This window comes from Fulmarus glacialis, unplaced genomic scaffold (assembly GCF_000690835.1).
Source record: "Fulmarus glacialis isolate BGI_N327 unplaced genomic scaffold, ASM69083v1 scaffold21826, whole genome shotgun sequence".
Classification (NCBI taxonomy): domain Eukaryota; kingdom Metazoa; phylum Chordata; class Aves; order Procellariiformes; family Procellariidae; genus Fulmarus; species Fulmarus glacialis.
This window is the reverse complement of record NW_009220318.1, coordinates 6035-28514: the sequence shown is the minus strand read 5'-3', so window position 1 is coordinate 28514 and position 22480 is coordinate 6035. Positions and strand designations below refer to the sequence as shown.

General features: G+C 35.0%; 1 protein-coding gene across 1 annotated transcript in view; it reads left to right on the top strand.

Moving 5' to 3' along the window:
- Positions 1–21303, top strand: part of FAM184A (family with sequence similarity 184, member A) — a gene marked incomplete at its 5' end in the record, with an annotated part of 34133 nt that extends 12830 nt beyond the window's left edge. The window contains 9 exons of the mRNA XM_009580732.1: positions 6089–6301; positions 7467–7620; positions 8023–8150; positions 10415–10599; positions 11085–11231; positions 14208–14325; positions 15037–15141; positions 18722–18924; positions 20694–21303. Coding sequence (XP_009579027.1) covers positions 6089–6301; positions 7467–7620; positions 8023–8150; positions 10415–10599; positions 11085–11231; positions 14208–14325; positions 15037–15141; positions 18722–18924; positions 20694–20763 — 1323 coding nt within the window. The remainder of the gene's footprint in view (positions 1–6088; positions 6302–7466; positions 7621–8022; positions 8151–10414; positions 10600–11084; positions 11232–14207; positions 14326–15036; positions 15142–18721; positions 18925–20693) is intronic.
- Between the last annotated feature and the right edge of the window lie 1177 nt (positions 21304–22480).

Here is a 22480-nt window from a genome sequence, read left to right as displayed (position 1 = left end):
GAGCATGCCTGCTCTTAACAGCTTCTCCTCTAAATAAACCAGACAGATGGGAAAGGAAGCACAGAAAAAATAGGTGGATTTGTTTAGATTGGCACTGTCAAAATCCGGTGTTGAAATCAGAGCTGTTAGATGCCAGTCTGCTGTCTTGTCCACTGGAGTATGATGCCTCCTAGTGTTATGCCCTTGCATAGAAAATTGTTGCTTGTAACTCTCTTATAATTTTTATGAGATAGTTTTGGATATTCCACAATAACGCATTTTTATGTTGTGCCTTTTTGTAGATTCAGGAGAACAAATAATAATTTCTTCTTTTTGTATTTTGACAAAGTATTATCTAGAAGTTCCCAACTATTGGCTTCCAAGCTGGTGTCAAAATACCTGCTGTCTCCTGGAGAAAGCCATCTTCTTGACTGACCTGTGCCAAAAGGGGAAATTAGTCATGCGGATTTAAAATTGCTCTCACTTAATTTCTGACGACTCTATTGTGTGCGTGTGTGTGTGTGCCTATCTACACCATTCATGTATATAAACACACAGGCATTTTAATATATATATATATATATATGAATGATATATATGATTTGTATGATCAATAATATTTCATATGGAACATTTACTTGGCAACATGTTTTTATTTTTTACTTTCATTTGCAATCAACACTAGTATAAGTGGTACATTAAGTAATTTTTTGCTGGAGACTTTCAGGAAGAGTCTTTTATGTACCCATCTCATTCTGAATTTTAAGAAAAATAAAAGAAGTATTTTAACGTAAATATGTATTCATTACAGACTAAACTCATCTTCCGCCCTTTAGCAGTGAAATTTGATCTTTAATATTACATGTTTAATATGCTTGTGATATTTCAGAGACACAGCTGACTGTTAATTGAGTCCTTATGTAACGTCTTTTCTAATAGTAATGCAAATTAGTGTACTTAATGATTTCTTTACAAAATTATTTGCCATAAAGGAGAAGAGAAAACAGTTGGATAATTTCAAAATAGTTCAGCTGCGTAATATATGAGTATATAGTAACATTATGTTGAAGAGATAATGCTATCCTGTATGTTCAAAACATAACACAGGAAAATGCATCATTCTGTTCTGTTTTCAGTAGTTTACATACTAAGTCAAAGCAACGTATTCATATTGTTTTTCCAGATAGTTTTCCACTTATTTTTCCCTGATTAAATTATAATTAATGTTCTATGTTTTACTCTCCCTTCCTTATCCCTTTTTCTTTTACTTAGTTGATTTCTGAATGTTTCCCTTTATTCCTGTGATCTTTTCTTCATAGCGGCACTGTCTCGGTGAAGCTTTGCATAAATCTATCAGCAATGTAAGTGATTTGCACTTACAGCTTGTAAACAGGGCATGTTTGCACTAATAAATCTGCATATCCTGTAGCAGTCTGCTTTAGCCTATGAAATAGAAGACATGGTAATATTTGAGAGGAGAACGTTTGCCGCTAGTTATCAAAAGCTTGTGTACTGCATCCATTCATCTGTGTAAATGTATGCATCACCGGACATCAAACACTACATACATGGTCATAATATAAGCAGCATTTTTATGTTATTGTTAAAGCAAGCAAGCTTGTGGGCAGTGCAAATGTGTATTGCAGAGCTTTCTACAAAGCATGAGATTGATGCTGTATTATAATTTGCAGTTTTGCAGTGCAAGTCATAATTGTGCCAAAATATTCTTTCTTTCTATTTTTTTTATTTTAAAAATACTTACCAATGGTTTTAATATGCTAAAACCTTGGATAAAAGTATTGGAAGTTCAGAGTATAGTATTTAGAGCTGTTTTCTTTTGAATCGTCAATACAGGAGTATATAGAAGGGATGCTCCAAAAACGTGCAAAGGGAGGCACTAATGTTTTCAAAAATGTGCACTTAAGGATATCAATATATGTACTGAATAATCAAAATCATATTTAAAACTATGTTCTCTTCTAAAAATAACTGTCATATTTTTAATATTTGATGTACTTTCAAAATTATTGTTAGAAGGGTAGATTAATCTGACTTGCTTGTTAGAAACATTTAATCCTCATTGTCCTTTATTTTCTGTATAGTCTATTGATGCAAATGGGCATCCTCAGAGATTGACTCATTTCAGGCTGTAGTTTTGCAGTCACTTTAATCTGGTGGAAGTGTGAACTGTGCTTGAGAAAGGTATTCCTGATATCTTCTAAGATGGCTTCCTGGCCAGTTGTCAGACTTTTCTTGGTCATCTCAGTTAAAATGTTTTCTGCATTTCCAAGAAAAAAATGAAAAGAAAATTGTTTTGCCCTTGGCCCATGCTAAAAATGTTTATAAATGATATACTGAGAATTATCAGAATTTGGAGCAGGAACTTAAGTGAGAGAGAGATATAACTTCCAGCCAAAAATACGTTTTTTTTCATGTCATCTTAATAAAAATTTGGCTAAGATACCGTGGTTAACTCCATTTGAGTGTTACCATGACAGGCTTTTTAAAGTATGATGATTAAATTACTTGAGGTTCTGCAGGACTGAGCAGGACTTCCCCTAGAATTGTATCTCCTGGTGGCCATGGTGAACAGGACAGGGCAATGGTGAGAAACCTGAGGGACAGAGACATGGTGGAAGGGACAAGTAAGAGTGGACAGAACATCTGTCCAGTATCTCAGTGTTTCTGCCACAGGCACTCACAGGAGGAGGAAGAGGATCTGAGTGAAAATTGTGGGATTTCCTTCATACAAGATTTTTAAGCAGTAATTTGTGTTCCCACCTAGTGCAAAGAATTGGACTGAATAATCTCTTAAGACTACCCAAACTGCACATTCCTATGATACTGAAAATGGAGTTAGGAAGAAGAAAAAGAGCAAAGGAGGGGAGGAGGAGAGGGAGAGATACTGGAGTATGAGGTGGATGGAGGACAAGGAGTAGAAGGGCTAGAGCCAAGTAGCAGTAGTGGTCTCAGGGAAACAAACAAAAAAACCCGACAAACCTGAGAGTTTAGGAGCAGAGGTAATCTAAAGAAACATAAGAGTTACCTAAAAGCACAGGGGAAAAAACAGATCTCCAGACAGGGTCTGGTTTTCTCTAGGTGTAGTCTGGCAGAGAAACAGGAAATGAAGGCAAGTCTTGCAGGTGAAAAGAAGGACACAGGTAGGTATGAGGTTACAGAAAGGTGGGGAAGGAGAGAAGGGTCCAACAGTGAACGTGGGATGAATTAGAGTAGATGGGGATGTGAGTAGATCAAAGGGGAGTTTAGATAAGATAGGTTGGTTGGTTTGTTTGTTTTTCTGGAGAAGGAAGACAATAGCAGATTGCAATACCAGATGATGATACATAGGTGAAAATTCAGAGCTGGCCATGATGGCAGTTGCATGGTGCAAACTAACCGCATCAGTGGAGTGAATTTCTAGGGTGGAAGAGGAAGAATACAATATGTGATTGCGTTACTGGTTTGTCTGACCAGCATGGCAGCCCTGGCCATGGTATGCTGAAAGAGATTGGTCGAGAAGTTCTGGGGCTTCTGAGGAAACTAGAACTCCACAATAGGAGAGGGAGGGAGGTTTTTGTATAGATAAGTAACTGGTTGAAAGCTAGATATTAAATACAGTGTTACCACAGTGAAGCTAGATTATCAGTGGAGTTACGCTGATGTTCAACATACTTTCTTTTGCAGGTTGTTAATTAATAGGTAAGGTGGGAAAGTTTGCAGCTTATAAAAAGTTATTCAGGTGGGAAGGACAAAGACTGGCTGAAAAATTACAGAACAGGTGTAAAAAGCCAAGGGACTTGGCAATAAAAAGGCAGATGAAATTCAGTGTAGATAAATGCAAAGTGATACACAAGGAAAAAAAAACAAATTCTAACTTATTGTGTAAAATGATGAACCTTACCTTGACCTGTTACAACTAGAGAGTAGGTTTGGGGACTATGATACATAATTCTATGAAAACATCACCTCAGTGCTCAGCAGGAGTCACAAAAGCAAATAAAACATTAGGAATATAGGAGAGAAAGAGAGAACATAACATGTAAAACCATATAAACCACTAAAACCAAAGTTTACTCTAATTTTAAATACCTTATGCTGTTTTGGTGTCCTAATCTTAAAAAAAAAAATAGGAGAAGAAGGGCGAAAGTAGGAGAAATGTGATGATAGATATGAAATAGCTTTCATACAAGGAGTGACTCATTAAGCCAAAACCGTTTAATATGAAAAAGGGTATAAGGAGGGAAATGATGGAGATGTACAGAAACTTGAGGAGAATAGAATAAATAAAATGGGAACTTCTTTTGACTCCTTTCCATTACAAGTATTAGAGGTCATCATGTCAAATTGGCACATCTATATGGAACTTGCCACAGATATTGTGGATACTAAAAGCTTTTATGGATTCAGATAGTGGTTGTATTTAATTGATATTTCTTCCATGAATTTGCCCCAAAATACCTCTTCTGGTTTAGGAAAGATTGCTGGATGCTGGTAGACTTCAGAGTCAAGATCCCCACATTTGTGCCTGGACCTTGTTTTCCTTGGGTAACCCGGGTTGGTCATTTCTGGAGGCAGAACAGGAGATTAGACAAAACTTTGGTCTGACTCTGTACAAGTTGTGTACAAATGTATTTAGTAAAAGGTTTTAACATGTATAGTTCAGATTACAGAATGTAGTATAGGCCTTCACTATACTCCTTCAGTTGTAGCTAATCTGTTTCAAAGGTATCTGAAGTAAAATACCGTTGATACAGTATACTTAGAAGGTAGAGTATATATGCCCAGACACAAAGACCTGGTGAATTTGAAATGCAACGAGCCATACTCATTTCATTCAAATTAATTTGCTTGTTTTGTTTTAGTGCTAATTTTCCTTTTAAGTGTAGCTTTTTTCTTTCAAATCTGCTTAAGCTGTGTCTTTCTGAAAAAAACCCCACATGTTCGACAATAATGATCATGCTGCAAGTTGTCCTTGGTATGCTGCTATTAATTTTTTGTTAAGTGGTGGGTTTTAATGTTCTGTAAATCAATAAATTGATGTGCAATGTCGTTATTAATTTGTCATAATTAATTTTAAGATACGCTGAATCAAATGACACTATCAGACTTTCATTTATAATTCAATTTTCTGTAATGCTCTGAGGCTTGAAAAGTATCTTTACTGATTAAAATTCTTTGTCATGGCAATTTTATTTTCCCTTTCTTTGAGTTGCTGTAGCAAAATTCTCTTTTGGTTAAATCTTGTTTCCAGAATTGGAGGGTCTCTTTCTGTGTTTGGCTCTAAAGGGAAGACAGGTTTAATATTTTCAGTCTGAAAAGATGCTATCTGATGTGAAGAACAAAGTATAGCATTATTATAAAAAGAAAATGGGACTTTTTCAAGGAGTACAGTGTGCTCTAATGTATTAAAATGCTTGTTGGGTGAAAAGCATTATGTTTTTAAGAAAACGAGTACTTGTGACTCAAATTGCTTAGATCTTAGATCTTGAAAACCAGCAGAAAAATCACTCTTGTAGTATTACTGAGCTAACAAAAAAAGGGGGGGGAGGAATGCATCAAGTGTAACATTTTATTTGTGATGGAGAGTGGTATGCTACCATTTCTTTTTAAATGAGAAAGCTACCAGTAAGATAGGACCATATCATATCAAAAGATACAAAAAACAATCAATCTAGATGTCACAGGCTATCCTCCCCTATCAACCCCAGGATTTTCCTTACAGAATTGATGTGATGTTTCCCCTGAAGAATAGTTTATATTAACAATCAAGTGTTTGATTTCAGACCCTGATAGTGTCATTTTTACTGATCATTATACAAAACCTAGAAGTAAATTTTGATAATTTGGCCATGAAAAATTTTGTTATAGGTAGTGCTGTAGTATGAACTGACAGATGTGATAACCCTTACAAAAGTATTTAAATACAATTATTATATCTCTGAGATATAACATTAAAAACAAATTCAGTAGATGGATGACATTGCTTGTCTGTCTTTTAGTTAACGTTCTGGCTTTAAAATTTCAAGTGGTTTCTTCTTTTGAATGTTTTTTTCAGAGTTGATGTTAGTATTAATGACTAATGGATATTTGCCATTCTGTTGTGGATTAGATCTCCTTACTGAAGCAGAATCTGGAGATGCAGCTTTCCCAGTCACAGAGCTCTTTGCAACAGCTACAAGCCCAGTTCAGTCAGGAGCGACAGAGACTGACTCAGGAGATCCAGGAATTAGAAGAGGAGCATCAGCAAAGGCATAAGTCACTTCAGGAAGCCCATATCCTTGCCTTTCAAAACATGGAAGAAACAAAAGAGCAAGAACAAAAGGCATGTTTGTATGGATATTCTGAATTATGCAGAGAATGTTGCCATTTTAGCGATTTATGTACACAGTTGGAATTAGTAAAGAAAAGTATCTGCATAACTACTAAATTTCCTTTTCAGCTGATGTCTTATAGTAACATTTTTATCCGGTTAAATCTGATTAAGACATTGAAAATCATGTCTAATACTGGCATTGGTTCATGTCTTGCTTTATACTCTACCAGTATATGCATATATATATGGGTGTATATATATGTAAAATTATTATCAACACACACGTTTCTTTACAGTAGTTTGATACTGTTATCCGTAACATTATATTCTAGTTTTGATTTGGAATAGGTTTCTCTGTATTTTCCATTATAATTACCTAATTTTGCATGTGTTTTCTGATATTTCGTCAATTGACTCCTTTTGTAATGTATTTTATATTTTCATTATATTAAAAATTGTATAAACTATGTTCTGCAATTTGCAAGATAATTTTCATGTCTAGAACAATGTCACACCCAAGATATTTTTTAAAACCTTGACTAAACCAGTTTTAAAATTGAAATTTTGGCAGTGCAGGGTACTTAGTAGGGTATATGTCTTAAGTTTTTTTTAAGTTCAGATCTAGAGTGTTCCTTTGCAATCAGTTTTCCCGTTGTCTGCACTTAATGTACTTTGGTTCACATCATAGGCTGGTCTTGGAGCACACAAGGTGGATTCCTTTTGTTCGAAGTGGAACTAGAAAATGTGCACCAGGAATGTTATGCTTCATACACTTCAATAGGGAATAAACATGCATGTCAATGGGGAGCAAAAATCCCCAAACGTGTATTGCGTGCACACTAGACCCATCTATGGTTCTGCACCTCATCACATTGCTTGCTATGGAAATATATCCATAGATTGTTGTTGGGTTTTTTTTTTTCCTCTTTTCCAATTGTGAGCAGAACAGAGTTTTTGTGCACAGGTAATCTTGATAACCATCAGTCACTGAAAAGAAAAAATATAGTAGTAGGATAACTTAGTGAGAGAAGAAAATATTAGCAATATTAGTGCATTTTTAATAATTTCTAGAGTATGCCAATGCCTGCTTTTTGTTGCCAGTTGTTTACTGTTTAATATTTTATAAATTTCCTAAGCTGGTATAGAATAAATTTTGTCAATTTTGATTTCATAGGAATTAGAAGAACGTTTACAACAGAAGCACTCAGAAGAACTGCAGGCACTGAAAGAAACACATAAACAAGCCATGGAAGGTTTCAAATTGGAGATGGAACAGGAACTTCAGACTCTACGATTTGAGCTGGAGGATGAAGGAAAAGCTATGTTAGGTATACTATTTTCAGATTTGCAAATGGGTCAAAAACATTATTTCTACTCATACAAATATACGTGCACATATATGTGTGTGTGTATTACAACACTGTAGTGTATCTCAGAGTCATTCAATGTTGACCTAGTTGTTCCTCTTAAAAACAGGATAAGCTTTAACAGGTAAGAGCAAACTGTTCACTTTTGAAAAATCTTACCCTTAAGTTTTTTTGGAAGGAGTAAGCGACCAAATTTCGTGATGGAGAATGTTTCAGAAAGTAACAGGAATAGAATGACAGGACAGTTGCTTAGCTGATGTAAACAATGTGTGTTAGGTCGGCAGCAATACTTGATGGAGCTGGACTGTTATTGTTAATGTAAACATTTGCAAATAAACTTTTCTTTTTGTTCATGGTAACTAGCTTCCTTGCGCTCAGAGCTAAATCATCAACATGCAGCAGCAATTGACCAGCTAAGGCACAACCATCAACAAGAACTGGTAGCTGCCAAAATGGAGCTTGAAAGAAGCATAGAACTCGGCAGGCGACAGGTAGGAGGCATTGCTGGCAACTGACTGTAAAATTGCATATTCAGTATTCATTTTCTCTTAGCTGGAGGCAAGAGCTGTTGTGAACAAACAACAAATGTAATTCTTCAAAGTCAGCCAGCACTAGCAGATAATGCATCCCTACCAGTTTACCTAAACTTCCTTGGTTAGCTTTTTCTTCCTTCATCAAACTTCATTCGAAGCCTAGCAAAGGCTCCCATATCAGGCAGTTTCCTCTCAGAATTGTGCAGCCGTCTGGGAGCACACTGGCTTGCTGTGGGAGGAAAGTGCCGATTCTCGCAAAATTCTACTCGTCCTCAGCTGCCAGCAGAACTTAAAAAGTAAAGAGCTGTTTCTCTCCAAAGCCTAAGTGATGTGGCTAGGAAGTGGGTGCTGAAAACGAAATGATTGCATCAAACTTAAGAGGTAGCTTAGTATCTTTTTTTTTTCAGGAGCCAAATTGGAAAAGATAAATTACCATCTAAAGAAAGCAGAGAAGACGACATAACAGCTTGCAACTGTTTATTAAAAAAAAACCAAACCCAAACCAAAAAAACCCAAAACAAACCCCCAAATCCCAAAGCCAGTATGGACTGTCTTTGCTTTCAGTAGCGAACTGATTCATTCACTTTTATTTTTCACTTTTCACTTTATACACAATCAGTTTTTCTAGTAGTAACTAAAAATTCAAAGCTTGATCTCTATTGAAAGGAAGCCAGACTCCTGGAAATAAGAGGACCAGAAAATTACTTCTTTATTTGCTTATACAATAGGCTTTTCAGGATTGATTTACTGATAGTCCAGCACCAAGGAGGTGGAGTGGTTTTAGAAATGTATTAACAGAGGAAACAGGTTTAGTTGGATATAGTCTTTACACAAAAACGGAGACAGTCAAAGATGAGCCCTTCTTTTTCTCTTCCTTGCTGGTTTAAAAGTGTTAGCACTGGAGGCAAAAATGTGGTGCTCTCAGCAGTGAACGAAAACAGGCAGGATTTAAGAGGATGTAGTTTCAGTCATGTATTGTTTAAGCCTAGAGTGAGAGACACCTAAAGGAGATGTCAGGAAAAAAGGTTTAAAGTACAAGAGCAAGTGTTTGATCCAGCCAAATGCCATATACTTTTGGCCTCAGTACAATGATCTGCTAAGCACGAGCTTTAGTTGTACTGAGGGCAGAGCAATTAATTGTGTTTACCTGTGTTAGAATGCTCATCAGTTCACAGGATCAGAGCTGAACTAGATGCAGAGAGGTCTGAGCAGGATGATTATATTTGCTACTTTTTGAAATATTTAAAAATGTGGATATAAGTTTTCCACTGCTTTTTCATATAACTTTAATATAGTCTTTCTGTAGGGAGGTAGAGAGTTATTTTTAAAGGTCTATTCTTAAAGATGTCCTATAAAATTTGTGCATTAGGATATATTTGTATTTCCTGGATGCATGAAGGCACAAAACACAATTGTACATAAAACTACTTTGAAATATCTGCTGATTTTCTATCTGTGCAAACTATATGGTCATTAATTATTGTGAAACTGTAAGAAGTGGAACAGATGGAAATGGAAAGCTCTGAAAAAGGTTGATTTTTATTATGGACTTTTTCTAAACTGAGGCAAATCATTATCAAAACCATTGGGATGGGTTTCCCAGATGTTAACTTTATTGGAATTTCTTATGAAAAAAGAATGACTTTTATTGACTTATTGGACACAATATAAATATTACATAAACTATTTAGCACGTATTCTGCTGTGAAATATTTATGACCCTTCTGTTTATATATATGTAAGATAGGAGACTTCTGAATCCTAGTGTTCATTGGTGCAGGGCATACATCTTGAGCTGTTTTGTCCGATTGTATGGGGCTGTAAATGGAAGAACAGTTTCTCTATATCGTCTATTGAAGAGGTAGAAAATGCTAAATGCCCAGCCCCCTGTTCTTAGCGGTATCTGTTTTTTTGTTGTATGTGTGGGCAAAAGGAAAACATCATGAGCTACACAAACCTTAACAGGCAATGACAATGACAGGTTTTAAATTTTCTCGCAAATGGAAATTTTGTTACATAACTTTGATTTCTTTTTTATTTGTACTTGTACACAATAAAAAAACACCTCAGTTTTAATTAAAATTTGTGTCAGCATCAAGAACTGAAAAAAATGTCTATGAGTGGAAAATTCTGCTCAGCTGTTATCTTCCAAAAGCAAGTATTGTGCTTCTAAGAGAGAAGTTTATTTAAAATCTTTTTTGCTACTGCTACTTATATTGCAGGAGAAAGAATTTTTATGCCGAATATCAGATCTACAAGATGAACTGAGACACCGTGACCATCATATAGCTGAACTGGACAAAGAAATTCTGCATCTTCATGAAAATATAAGTGCACTGACCAAGGAATTAGAGTTTAAAGGGAAAGAAGTTCTTAGAATACGCAGTGAATCCAACCAACAGATCAGGTATGAATTTTTCCACTTTAAACTCAGATGTGTATTGTTTCAGGTATTGTTTTACTTCAGAAATTTTACCATTTGCAGCTTTTAATTTATCCTCTTAATCAAGTGATGTTATACATAATTTAGTTGTCTTTAGAAAAAACTATGCCCATTACTACCAAAGTTAGTGAGTATTACCATACAGTTAAGCTGCATTTCAGTGATACATTTTAGTAACAGTCCGCTCAAGTGTTGGTTTTTGGTTTTTTGGGGTTTTTTTTTAATTCATTATGTTTGTTTATTTAAAAAAGCATTAAAGGAGATGCATTTTCCATGAAATAAGCTAGAAGACTGGATGACAGTAAGTAGTGGGTTTTGATGAATCAGTAATTCCTTCTGTGTTGTCTGATATTGTGTAAAAGCCATTAGAAGTATGGCAGAAAATCATGATGAACAAACGAGTCTGATCTTAGAATAACTCTTCTTTTAACAAAAAACAAATTAAACAGGATGCATGAGCAAGATTTAAACAAGAAACATGAGAAAGAGCTGGATGTCTTGACAGCAGATCACATCAGAGAGAAACAAAGCATGCTGGCAGATTTTAATAAGACCCAAGAGCTGCTCAAGGAAATTAATTCAGCTTTACAAATTTCGTAAGTTTTGTTGTGTTAAAAAAATTTGTATGTAGCTGCGTTTGAGTGACTAGTTTATTCTGGTATTCCATAAGTTGCTGAAGATATTGCAGAGATGCAGATGTGCAAAAACCTCAATCAAGTATGGGGCCTAATCTTGCGTTCTTTAGGCAACACAATTCTGTAAGCTTTAGGGGAGTTTAGTGAGATAAATTGTTAGGGATTTGAGACCGAAAAATTTCAAGTAGGAAAGATATTAAATCTTAGTTCTTAGAAAATTGGAGAAAACATTATTTCAAATGTTTTTTCTCAAACTTTGATACATCTTTTTTCAGAGCACAAGAGTTTCTTCAACAAGTTTATAAACAGTACAATATTTGCTATTAAGAAGTCTGATTATAGCATGAGTGATGCAAACATTTTCAGGTTTGCTAACATAAGGAAAATTAGTGTCTGAAATGGATTATATGAGCATAACAGTAACAATACTTAGAATGTCTCTGAGTCAAAATGCCACCTGGGGTTAGACCACCTCTGGGCAGAAGTGATGTAGTAGCGTGTCGTCTGGCCGGTGTTTTCCTGTCTTCCACATCCTTCATTCTTTCTCTCTGTCTGTGATGTGACCCATTTGGTCAGGGTTTCTGGCTGAGGTTTCATAGCGCATTGAGGGCTTCCCAACACAAAGTTGTCACTGAGGGATTTGTATTTGCAGCACAAAAGATTTATGGCAGAGAAAATAATTGGTTTTAAGTATACGATAGAAAACTTTTTTAGGTAAATATCAATTAAAAATGGACAATAAAGCCCAAATGACTCTAATTCTTTCTTGATAATGAGCACTCAAAAATTGTCTTCAAATAGGATAGGTATAAAATTCTAAATCTTACTCCCTTGTAATAGTTCACATGCACACTCTCGTGCCCTGATAAATGTGGTAACTTGCCATTCAGTAAATTAGATGTAAACTACCTCCTGTTTACTGCATTTATCTTGTATGAGAAACATGCCTATGAGCAGCCACCAGAACTAGGTTTTGGAACTGTTTACCTAACTTTTTCTCCTATGAAGTTGTTTGTTCTTCAGTGTCCTGAAATTTTCTGAATTTAGTTGGTTCCCTACTCTGGTTCTTGCTCAACTTAGAGCTGCGAGGAAGCAGCCACTGGCCTAAAGACAGCAAACATTATCCAGGGTGCCCTGACCTGGCTTTCAGTGTGTTATCTCTCTCTATTTACACTGAAGCAAGGAGCTGTCAAAAGAGGAAACTATGTTAAAAAAAAAAAAAAACCCACAAACAAAACTAGAAGAATTTTATGCAGCTATTTCTTAAGTAACTGTTTCCAGGTTCGGCCTCACCTAAAGCATGGCCTTGTGAACCTTTATGAAATGGAGAATCTATCTTACAGTAATTGAGTGGGTATCCTTAATGAGGCTTTACAACTAGAGTCTTTAAATTACATATTATCTCTTTGAAACAGGAAAAAAAGCAGTTCTCTGAAATATCTGAAAATGAAATGACAGCTGTGCGTAACGATGTACTATACTCTGGGGATCTGTATACACTAGCTTAACCCAGCATAAAATGTATACACAAAAATTAAGCCAGCTGAGCATATTTCTGTTCTGCTGTGTCAAATGCCTTTTCTGCAAATAAAAACAGTCATGTTGTTCACATTCATAATGTTTTATGTAAATACATTATATAATCTCCTCAGATTATATGTACAGGTTATTTGAAGGTTATAATTTAATATGAACTGTTTTTTCAGATGCAATTCAAAGTAAAAATCACATAGCTGCTTCTGAAGGGAAAATATTTATCTAAAGTCAGAAATTATGTCTACTTCCAGCTATCTTGTGGAACTAAGTTTGAGCTGACTTAGACACTTTAAATTTGTAGATTTTTCTCAGGGTTTGTTTGGGATTTTTTTTTTTTAATTTCTCTTTTTTCATTAAGTTTTGTTAAATTTCCTGAATCTGTTCTGAAACTTTGTTCACTAATCTGCATGAGGGCTGAGTATGTGAGACAAATATTTTAGTAGTTTCCCTTGGAACAATGTTTAGCATCATGAGACAGTCATTTGAAATTGTTGTGTCTTCAAAACTTGTTCTTTAAGAAGAAACAAGGAGATTTATGCAGTTACTTGTACAATTCCTCTCTCAGTTGGCTTATTTCACTTCTCTCCTTTAATGCTTTCCCACCAGGCATTTCAAATTTCCTCCTATTTTTTTTTTTCAAATGCTTATCAATTGTGACATTTCTCTTAATCCAGATATCCTAATATCCAAGTGTTACTGTTTTTCTTGTGCAGCTCATTCCTTTATTTCTTCTCTAACGGTACTAAGTTGCTTTTGTGGAGAGGAATTAGTTACCTGTTAGTCTTCACGTTCTTGGATATCTTTGTCCCAATATGTTCCACACATGAACTGAGGAAACAGTGCTAGCCTTGTCTGTCTATGAGTTTCTCTAGTATCACAAGCATGCATCTTTATTCAGAGTAGCCATCTATAAAAAGAGTAATGATACTGTGTGTTATTCTCATCAAGAAAGTGAATTGCTAGCTTTTAAAATTTATGTTAATATTACATATAGTGCAATGTAGTCCCTATATTTTATATGAGAATCAATCTTAGCTATGTCTTCTGTAATTCTACTGTCCATATTACAGTTTTGAATGCCTTATTTTCAGTTTAACTTCCAAAAGGCCTTTCTTCAAACACCTAGTACTGCATGCACAAAAAGGATGTTAAGTTTTTAGAATTCTGCCCAGATTATTAGTTACTGGAGCAAAGGTTATGGTTGTTGTTGATTTTTTTGTTGTTGTTGTTTTAACTAGCTGAAGCTGAATGATAACATAGAAATTAATTTACTTCAAGATGATAAGAAAGTCATCTTTTTTTACTCCCTGAACTCTCTTTTGTGCTAATCAAAGATGTGACTGTTCACTCATCATTTAACACTGGATCAGGCTAAAGAGGGTATTCTTCTTTCCTATAAAGTTTAGAAGAAATGGAAGAAAAATATAAAAACAGAGAATCAAGACCAGAAGACTTGCAGCTTATCTCAGAACTGAAAGACCTAATTGCAGAGCGGGACCAACTCATAAAGAAACTGATTGTAAGACTTTTATGCTCTCGTGGTTTAGTATCTTGACAGATATAAAAGTTCATGTAATTCAAAGTGCTTGAAATGTATTTAAAGAACTAATCCTGCTAGCATGTTGTTCATATTCCTTAACACATTATTCCTGTAGTTCCAATGACTCATAAAACTAATTAGATACAGAGAGTTTTGCACAATGAAGCATAATACATTATTACAAAAAATATTTCAGTATGACCTTGATCAGACGTCTCCTGTCTCCAATCCTGGAATAAGCCAGCCATGTAGGCCATATAAGAAATAGTCTCTTCTATGAGGTTTCTAAGACCAATTTCCTGATCCACTGAGCTTCCCAACTTCCGAGCACAACACTCTCACTCAGATTAGTCTGATTAGATCCTGATTCAGAGGCAAGAAGGAATGAGGAAATTCAAATTTATTAGAGATCAGAAGTTAACTATACTGAGTCTTTCCCAGTGCATAATCCATTAGGCTATGCTCACTCTCAGGAGCATAGAACTGCAGCAGAACTGCAAAAATAGAAATTATTTAGTATTTACATATAATAATATATAAAACATACTAAATATGAAATGCAATTTTTAGAATTACCAGGTTTTTTAGAAACATAAACATAAATTTATTTGAGATCATTTTATAGGCAGATTTGGCCACTAACTGATTGAAAATGCATAAAAAGAAGTTTCTATTTGTTCTTCTTTTTAGGAGGACAAAAAGTTCTATCAGCTGGAGCTAGTTAACAGGGAGACTAACTACAACAAAATGTTTAATGCAAGCCCTAATGTTGGTGTTATTAATCCATTGGTGAAGGTATGTTCCATGGACTTCATTGCTAAAGTGAAGAAAAAGAAATCTAAACTTAGGATATAGTAAACAGAAGAAATGTGTGTGTGTGTGCCTGTGTGTATACATATATCACTCTTAGAAGACACGTTCAAAACAAGGAACATAGTTTTCCATCTGTCTCTACTTATTTTTGTGTAGGTTTGTTTCTTTTGTGTTGTTGAAAGATCCACTGATATTGTTGCCCTAGTTTGCTAGACGTGTATGACATAAAACACAGTTCCTTCTCACAAAACTGCAAAATCAAAATAGAAAAGTGACAGAAAGGCAACAGACGGCAGGACTGTAGCATACAATAGAGAACAGTGACACCTGTAACGAGTTTTAGTTTATAATTTTTCTTGATTATTTCAGAAAGTGCAAGGGCAACTTCATTTTTCAGGTGGTGCTCAGGGTGGAAGAATGTTAGAAAGATAGAGGGAGAGGGGACACTAAAGGAAGGGAATAAGGGTAAAAAGGGGAAGGAGGAGAGTATGAGAAGGGCATGGAACGAGTCTGAATGGAGACAGAGTAATACTGGAGAACTGGAGTGACAAACCAGGTATGGACTGTGGGCGCAGCAGGAGATGGAAGTCAGTCTCTAGCCTTCTCAGTTATTGTCACCTCCTATACCAGTGAAAACACTTCAGTAGCAACGTTTTCCAGTTCTCTCCATCCAGTAGCCAGTGAAGGCTACTGCACAAGCAGGCATAGTAGCCTCCCTGTCACTTCAAAAGCCAGCAGCATTCCTTCATGAGGCACATGAACAGACTCCGGTAGCGTACCTTAATTCTATTTCTTTTCACCACTTCAGGAGTAAGAATGAGTCCTCTGACATTCCTTCCTCCTTGAGATAACCCATAGGTTATTTCACCTGCATGGAAAGGGAAGAGATTTGTCCCAGCTGTAGAGGCGGAAAAATTCAGTAAGGTTCTGAAGCAGAGGGTAACCCAAGGGGCACAACATGAGCAGCTCAGATGCCCAAGAGCTTCAGTGATCAAGGTTCAGGCCCCATTCTTTAAAAGGAGGTCTGGCTCCATTATTTGGGATCAGGCTGTGTTATTTAGCTAAGCCATATTGTAGTTTCACATCACCGTATTTCCCACTTTTGCACAAACTGTGCTGCAAATTGTCAATATTCTTCTGCGTTTTTCAGGAGCCCAGCAGCTCTCTCAAGCTTATCTATGGGTGCCTAACTTTTGTGCATAGCTGCAGAAGAGAACTTAGTTTGGGCTCAGTAGAGACAATACCAGGACTGCCAGATACAATTTGAATGCTTTGTTTTTATGTGATAAAGGTTGTTCGAAAATTTTGGAAGTTTGTCTGAACCACTCATTTATAAAGATGTGAAATGTAACTGTCAAGTATATAAGCTTGTGTTTTGTGTGAAATCTGAAGTGTTTGGGAAAAGTACTTCAACATCAGATTTCCATAGTGATAAGTCATATATTTTTATAATATGCTTCTATCACTTAAAACTGTTTAGACTTTAAAACTGTCTTGTATGCCAGAACATTTTGATCTCTCATTTCATGACTTGTGGACTATGTTACTTTATTTTGTCGAAGCATGTACTGTGTTATTGGAGAATGAATTACAAAGAAACTGAAAATCTCATTCTCTTTTCTTTTTTGTAATAAAAGACAGAATTTATGAGTTACTAGAGGCTTTGCATATTAATGCAAAATTACAGCCATTGCAGTATGTATTACAGCTGCACTAATTTATGCAATGGATCTGTTTAGTATTACATTGTTACATCTGAAGTTTCTTAATACTTTGCATGAATTTCATGGAAACAATACACACAATTTTGTCTCTCCAGATTTGACTGCTTCAGAAGCATAGATTGTTTTATAGAGAATAAGATATAAACACTAATATTTTTCTAAGCACTTACGTGGATAATGTACCTTTTCCAGAAATGAGCCACCTATGAAGTACACAGATATAACTACAGTGTTTTTAACACACAGTTTTAATTACAGTGCATATTACTTTGCAGATGTATTTTACATACAGCTGGTTACTTTTACCAAACAATTTTTTTCACCATTCTGTTATTTCTTGCTTCTTCAGCTACTACAGAAGTAGTAAAGTGTATGGGATCTTAGTGTAATCCTTTGCAGCTAATGATCTTTCACTGTGATGCTGAAAAAAGACTTTTTTCTATTACAGCTTTGTGTTAAATTGTTGGTGTTTTTTAATTGTATTTTGACAAGCACATCCACCAGTGTGGCTACAATTAGTAGCATTTGCATCTGCCAACCCTGGAGAGGTCAGGCACTGAAATCAAAGCTAGCAGAGAGCTAAACAGAAGAAAGTACGAAAAAACAATAGGACTCTGTCTGTCTCCCTTTGAACTTGTGCCCACCCTTGAATAGAGCAGCTCTTCTCTTTCAAGTGGAATTCTGCTGGAAAATATTATATAGAAACAACATGAGATTCCACTTGTCTGTCACTTTATTTCGTTCAAATTTGTGTAGTTCATAAGCCCTTAGGGGGTTGTTCTCCTAGCTGCTTTGTTAGGGTTGCATATATGTAATTGAATGAAAGTATTTATTTTCTATTCAAATGATACATAATTCATGAGAATAAATGAATCCATTCAAAAATCCTTTTACTGTGGACAGGGAATATTTGATAGAAGTCAGAAAATACACATGGCGTTCTGTCACACAGCTATTTTTAAAAACCTATAGAATTATTTGAAGTATCCTTCTACATTAAAATATCTATAAAAATAGAGAGGATAAATACTGATTCCTTTGTATGATGTGTTATGGAGAGTAAAATACTGATATAAAAATAGAATTCTTCAGTATTTTGAGTCCCCTGAAATACTATCAGTAGGAGTATATAGAGTACTAAGGAAAGAAAAATGTTCGGTTGTGCCATCTGGTGTCTGGAAGTGGCAGCTGTAGTAGCACTAGAAGCCTGGCCTTTTCCTTGTGCAAGAGACTGAACTCCTATACAATAATCTTTTTATCTTTAGCAGTATTGCTATAATGCTTGCTAACTATGAGAGTGTAGTCGCTTTAAAAGAAATGTAGCTGCTTTTCTAGGTTCCATGTTCCAGTTACCAAAATGTGCCTCAGTGATGGGGTGAAACCTGTTGGAGAGATTCACTTTTTTCATCATTGAAATTTCCTGTAATTACATTTGACAGCAGAGCTGTTTCACTGATGTCAAGAAAAGATTTAAGTAAACATGGAAGGTTTAACAGACTAAATGACAATTTTGTGGAAAACTTCCTATCTCCAATGTCTTAAACAGAGCAAAATATTATATTGGAAGATCTCATACAATATATTAATTGATTATTACACTGAGTCTTAATAACTTAATCATCTTGATCAGAAATTTGATTTTTCTGCGAAAATTTGTGGTGTTCAGTTCTGGTCAAAGCAAATAGTAAAACTACATTTGGAAAAAAAGCCCAATCTGTCCCAATTGCTTTCCTTCAAAAAAAACCCAAACCAGCCATCAATACAACTTTTAAATTTGCAAATTTCCTCATCTGTCCTGGTGCAAGAAGCCTTCCTTACATTTGTTATTTTTAATGCAGCAAAAGAAGAAGAACGATAAATCAACAAACAGGTTTGTGAGTGTCCCCAATCTAAGTGCTCTGGAATCTAGCGGAGTGGTGGGCAATGGACATCCTAACCGCCTGGACCCCATTCCTAACTCACCCATCCACGATATTGAGTTCAACAGCAGCAAACCACTACCACAGCCAATGCCACCCAAAGAGCCCAAGACGTTTTTGAGGTGAGCACTGCCTCACCAATCTTTTTTTTTCTTTTTTTCTTTTTTTTTTTTTTTTTTTTTGCTTAACTCAGGAAAATTTTGCATTCCTATTGAGCTGAATCCCACTTGCTTTATGAACCTTTCAGAGGTACAAGTAATCTTACGGCCTTTTTAATTTTTACATTATATTTGTAACCTCTTTATAGTATTCCTTTTTATTGTAGACCTTGTTGAAATGTGAAGTATTCTCTCACTTTTTCATAAGTCTTGAACTTCGAAAACCTCTTTAGATACTTTAACAGAATTCATGTGCTTCCAATTGTTTACATATATGAACAATTGTTTTAAATGTTTGTGTTATTTACCGATTGTCATTTAGGAATTGATACTAGCACGTAATTTTTTTATTCGGTATTATGTGATAATGGTTTTTATGTAAGAAAAGTGTTTTCTGTGCTACATGAATGTTTTGTGTTTCCCCTTTCCTCACCTATATCAAATTGTTTCATAGGAGTAACCCTACTACAGCAACAAGAAATGTGCATGCTTGGATGCTTAATGCTGAGCTTCCAGTGATCAAAACCAGCATTAAAGTCTCCAGTATTCGCTCACAAAGTAATATCACGAATTGAATAACTTAAAAATGGCATTTTAGAGGCAGGATTTTAATCTTTTGGCTTTATGTGCCTATATATTAAATGCACTGAAGTGCTGAACTCTGTATTTAGTAGGTGCTGATCTCTCACCTCGAAGTTGGCAAATTAAAGCAATGTGTAATTACCGGTTCCACAGTTGGTTGTTTACTCTCTCTTTTGGTTTAATGCAAAAGACCACATACCTAGCAACTACTAATTATAAAAGGAAACAAATAATAGAATCTAAAATAGATAAGGGAAAACAGTCTATTTCAAGAAAACAATCTTTTATAAAAAAAATACTGTTGCTTATTTTTTCCTGTGCATGTGATGTGCATGAGTGTGCTCAGATATCTGTAACATGCATGTGCATGAACTCATGGACTGTGATGCTGGAGTTTCCATTCCAAATTGTTTTGTGCTCTATATTATCCAGTAATACAGTAGGGATTTATTTTATTTCTGATTTTTATTGATAAAGGAACTTAATTGTGTAATTAAATTTAAATTAGATTTAAATATTCTCTCTTTCTCATTTTGTGAGAATTTTAAGTGTTCAAGGGGGAAACAAATCTTGTTTGCAGTGCAGCAGTTTCTTTTTTCCTAGTATATTAGCATATTTTAAATGTGTGCATGAACAATGCAAGTGATACTTGTGATCAGTGTTAAGTATTAAAATAGTGTGTATTTTTGTTCAGTTGCCAACCAGTCTTTGTGAGCACATGTCTACAAATATGATGCTCTCATCATATTTTTGAAAATTAACTTTACCACAGGAAAAGGATGCTAAAAGAGGACCTTCTACAGTCACACTTTTCCAGAAAACCCTTTTTATTCTTCCTGAAAACCTACAGCTGTTTATGAGATTTTAAATTATGTTTTCCAAAATATTATTTGCCCACCCTGTAATGTGGCTTCTGAACTGACTTGTCCGTGCTGCTGATGCTCTCCAATGGAGTGGATGATCACAGATTCTGTAGCGAGACATTAAATCATGTCTGAGGCACACTGATAATTAACCCATGGAAAAACAGACTGTGTTCTTTACTGAATATTGTCTTTGATTTTTTTTTCTCCTAACACTTGTACTTTTTGTGTAGTTGTGGGGTAATTGTTGTTTTTGTTTTTGTTTTTTTTTTCTTTCTGTGAATTTAGCCCTCCTCAGACTGACGCTTCGCCAGATCCACAACGCCAGGAGTGGTTTGCCCGATACTTCACGTTCTGAGAGATGATTTGTTTTTGTGGCACAGCGTGATGTGGACTGTTTATAAGAGCATGACCTTAAGTAAACCCTCATGTGAACAAGCTTTCCTGTAATTTGTCAAACACTGTGAATGAGAAAGTATTTGTCTTTCTGATTGGAAACTGCACTGTATTTCATGTTATATTTGTTGGAATCACTTGACATGGTACTATAAAATGTGTGTAATTATAGCTATTATTTTTCTTTAAAATGGAAGAATCTAAACTTTGTAATTACTACATAATAAATTTTGGTAGAACAAACATAATGCTTTCCCCCTTTTTCCTATAAATGTGTTTTCTTTGATTTCAGGTAAGGCTTTTCCCCCAAAATAACATAATTGCATGGTTACTATAAATACAATTTAAATTGTAAAAGGAAAAACTATATATATCTCGCTCTCCAATTAGGGCAGGATATGTTTCATGCATCCCACTTCTATTCTGTTACTTTGTAGCAGTTTAAGAACTGTCTCTTTCTAAATTTAAAAGGAAGAATGTGAAATAAATCAAAACTAGTGTAGCTGCTAGCCTTCAGAGCAGAGTAATTTTGACAAGAGGATGAAAAAAGCCACAAACCAGGAGCTGTTCATTGGGGGGGGTTGACTGCTTACCTGTTGCTCATGAGATTTTGCCATTAAGTTATAACCAAACATTGTATCATTGAATTTAAGCAGAAACTATTCCCACAAGTTATGTATTTCTTTTATGAATATTAACAAAAACATGCTTGAAACATTTAGAATACTGTACTAAGTATCTGCATAAATGAAGAATCTACATTTTGAGCATATAGTCCTGCTTTGGATAAAATTCATGTCTGAAATGAAAAAAAAAAAAAAAAAAAAAAAACAAACAAAAAAACCCACCCAACTTTTCCCCATTTATACATACTACAGATACAGATTTTTCATTAAAACTTGATTACCTTCCCTTGTCTGTATTAAAGTTTTTTCTTCTTCTTAAACTGATATATGAAAATGTTTTTTCAGCTAGTGAGCATGATTCTCCAATCTACACCTTTTATGATGCCAGTGTTGCTCAAGAAATTTGCTGCAGCATATAGAAAATTAGAGCTTACTGTCTTTTTTATATTTTTTCATTCAAAGATTACCACAAAGTAACTCACACTGGTAGTCTCAGGGAGAAAATTGTCTCTTTGTTTTATGAATGTATTTTTAAGCTGAATCTCTTATCTTTTAAAAGCAGGAAAAAAATGTTTGAGTTATTTGAATAAGGTTTTAGTTAGCATATACAAAGGTCTTGAACTTTAATATTTCATCTGAAGCCCTAACTACATCCTTTTTTCGCTATATGCACAAAGGTAAATACCCAGATGAAGATACTTGCTAATTACAGTGAGTTTTATATGTAGTATATGTATAAATGAAAAATTTGTATGTTTTCGTATAAACAATATAAACTCTTCTAAATGAACATTTTAAAACTTCTATCTTACAATTCAGCTTGAAAACTCCACTGGAAGCTGTATTCTGGTGATGCTGCCGTGGGTTAAAGATGTATACAGCAGATTTTCTGTAGCTGGTGGACTCAATTGTAGGTATATGCAACTTTTTAATTTTTAGAAGAAAGCCATACTGGGCAAAATGTCAGATTTCTTGGCTGTTACCCAAAATAAAATACACTAGCTCATTTTGTTACAATGTTCTGAAGTGAGTGTTGCGTATTTTTTCTTGCAT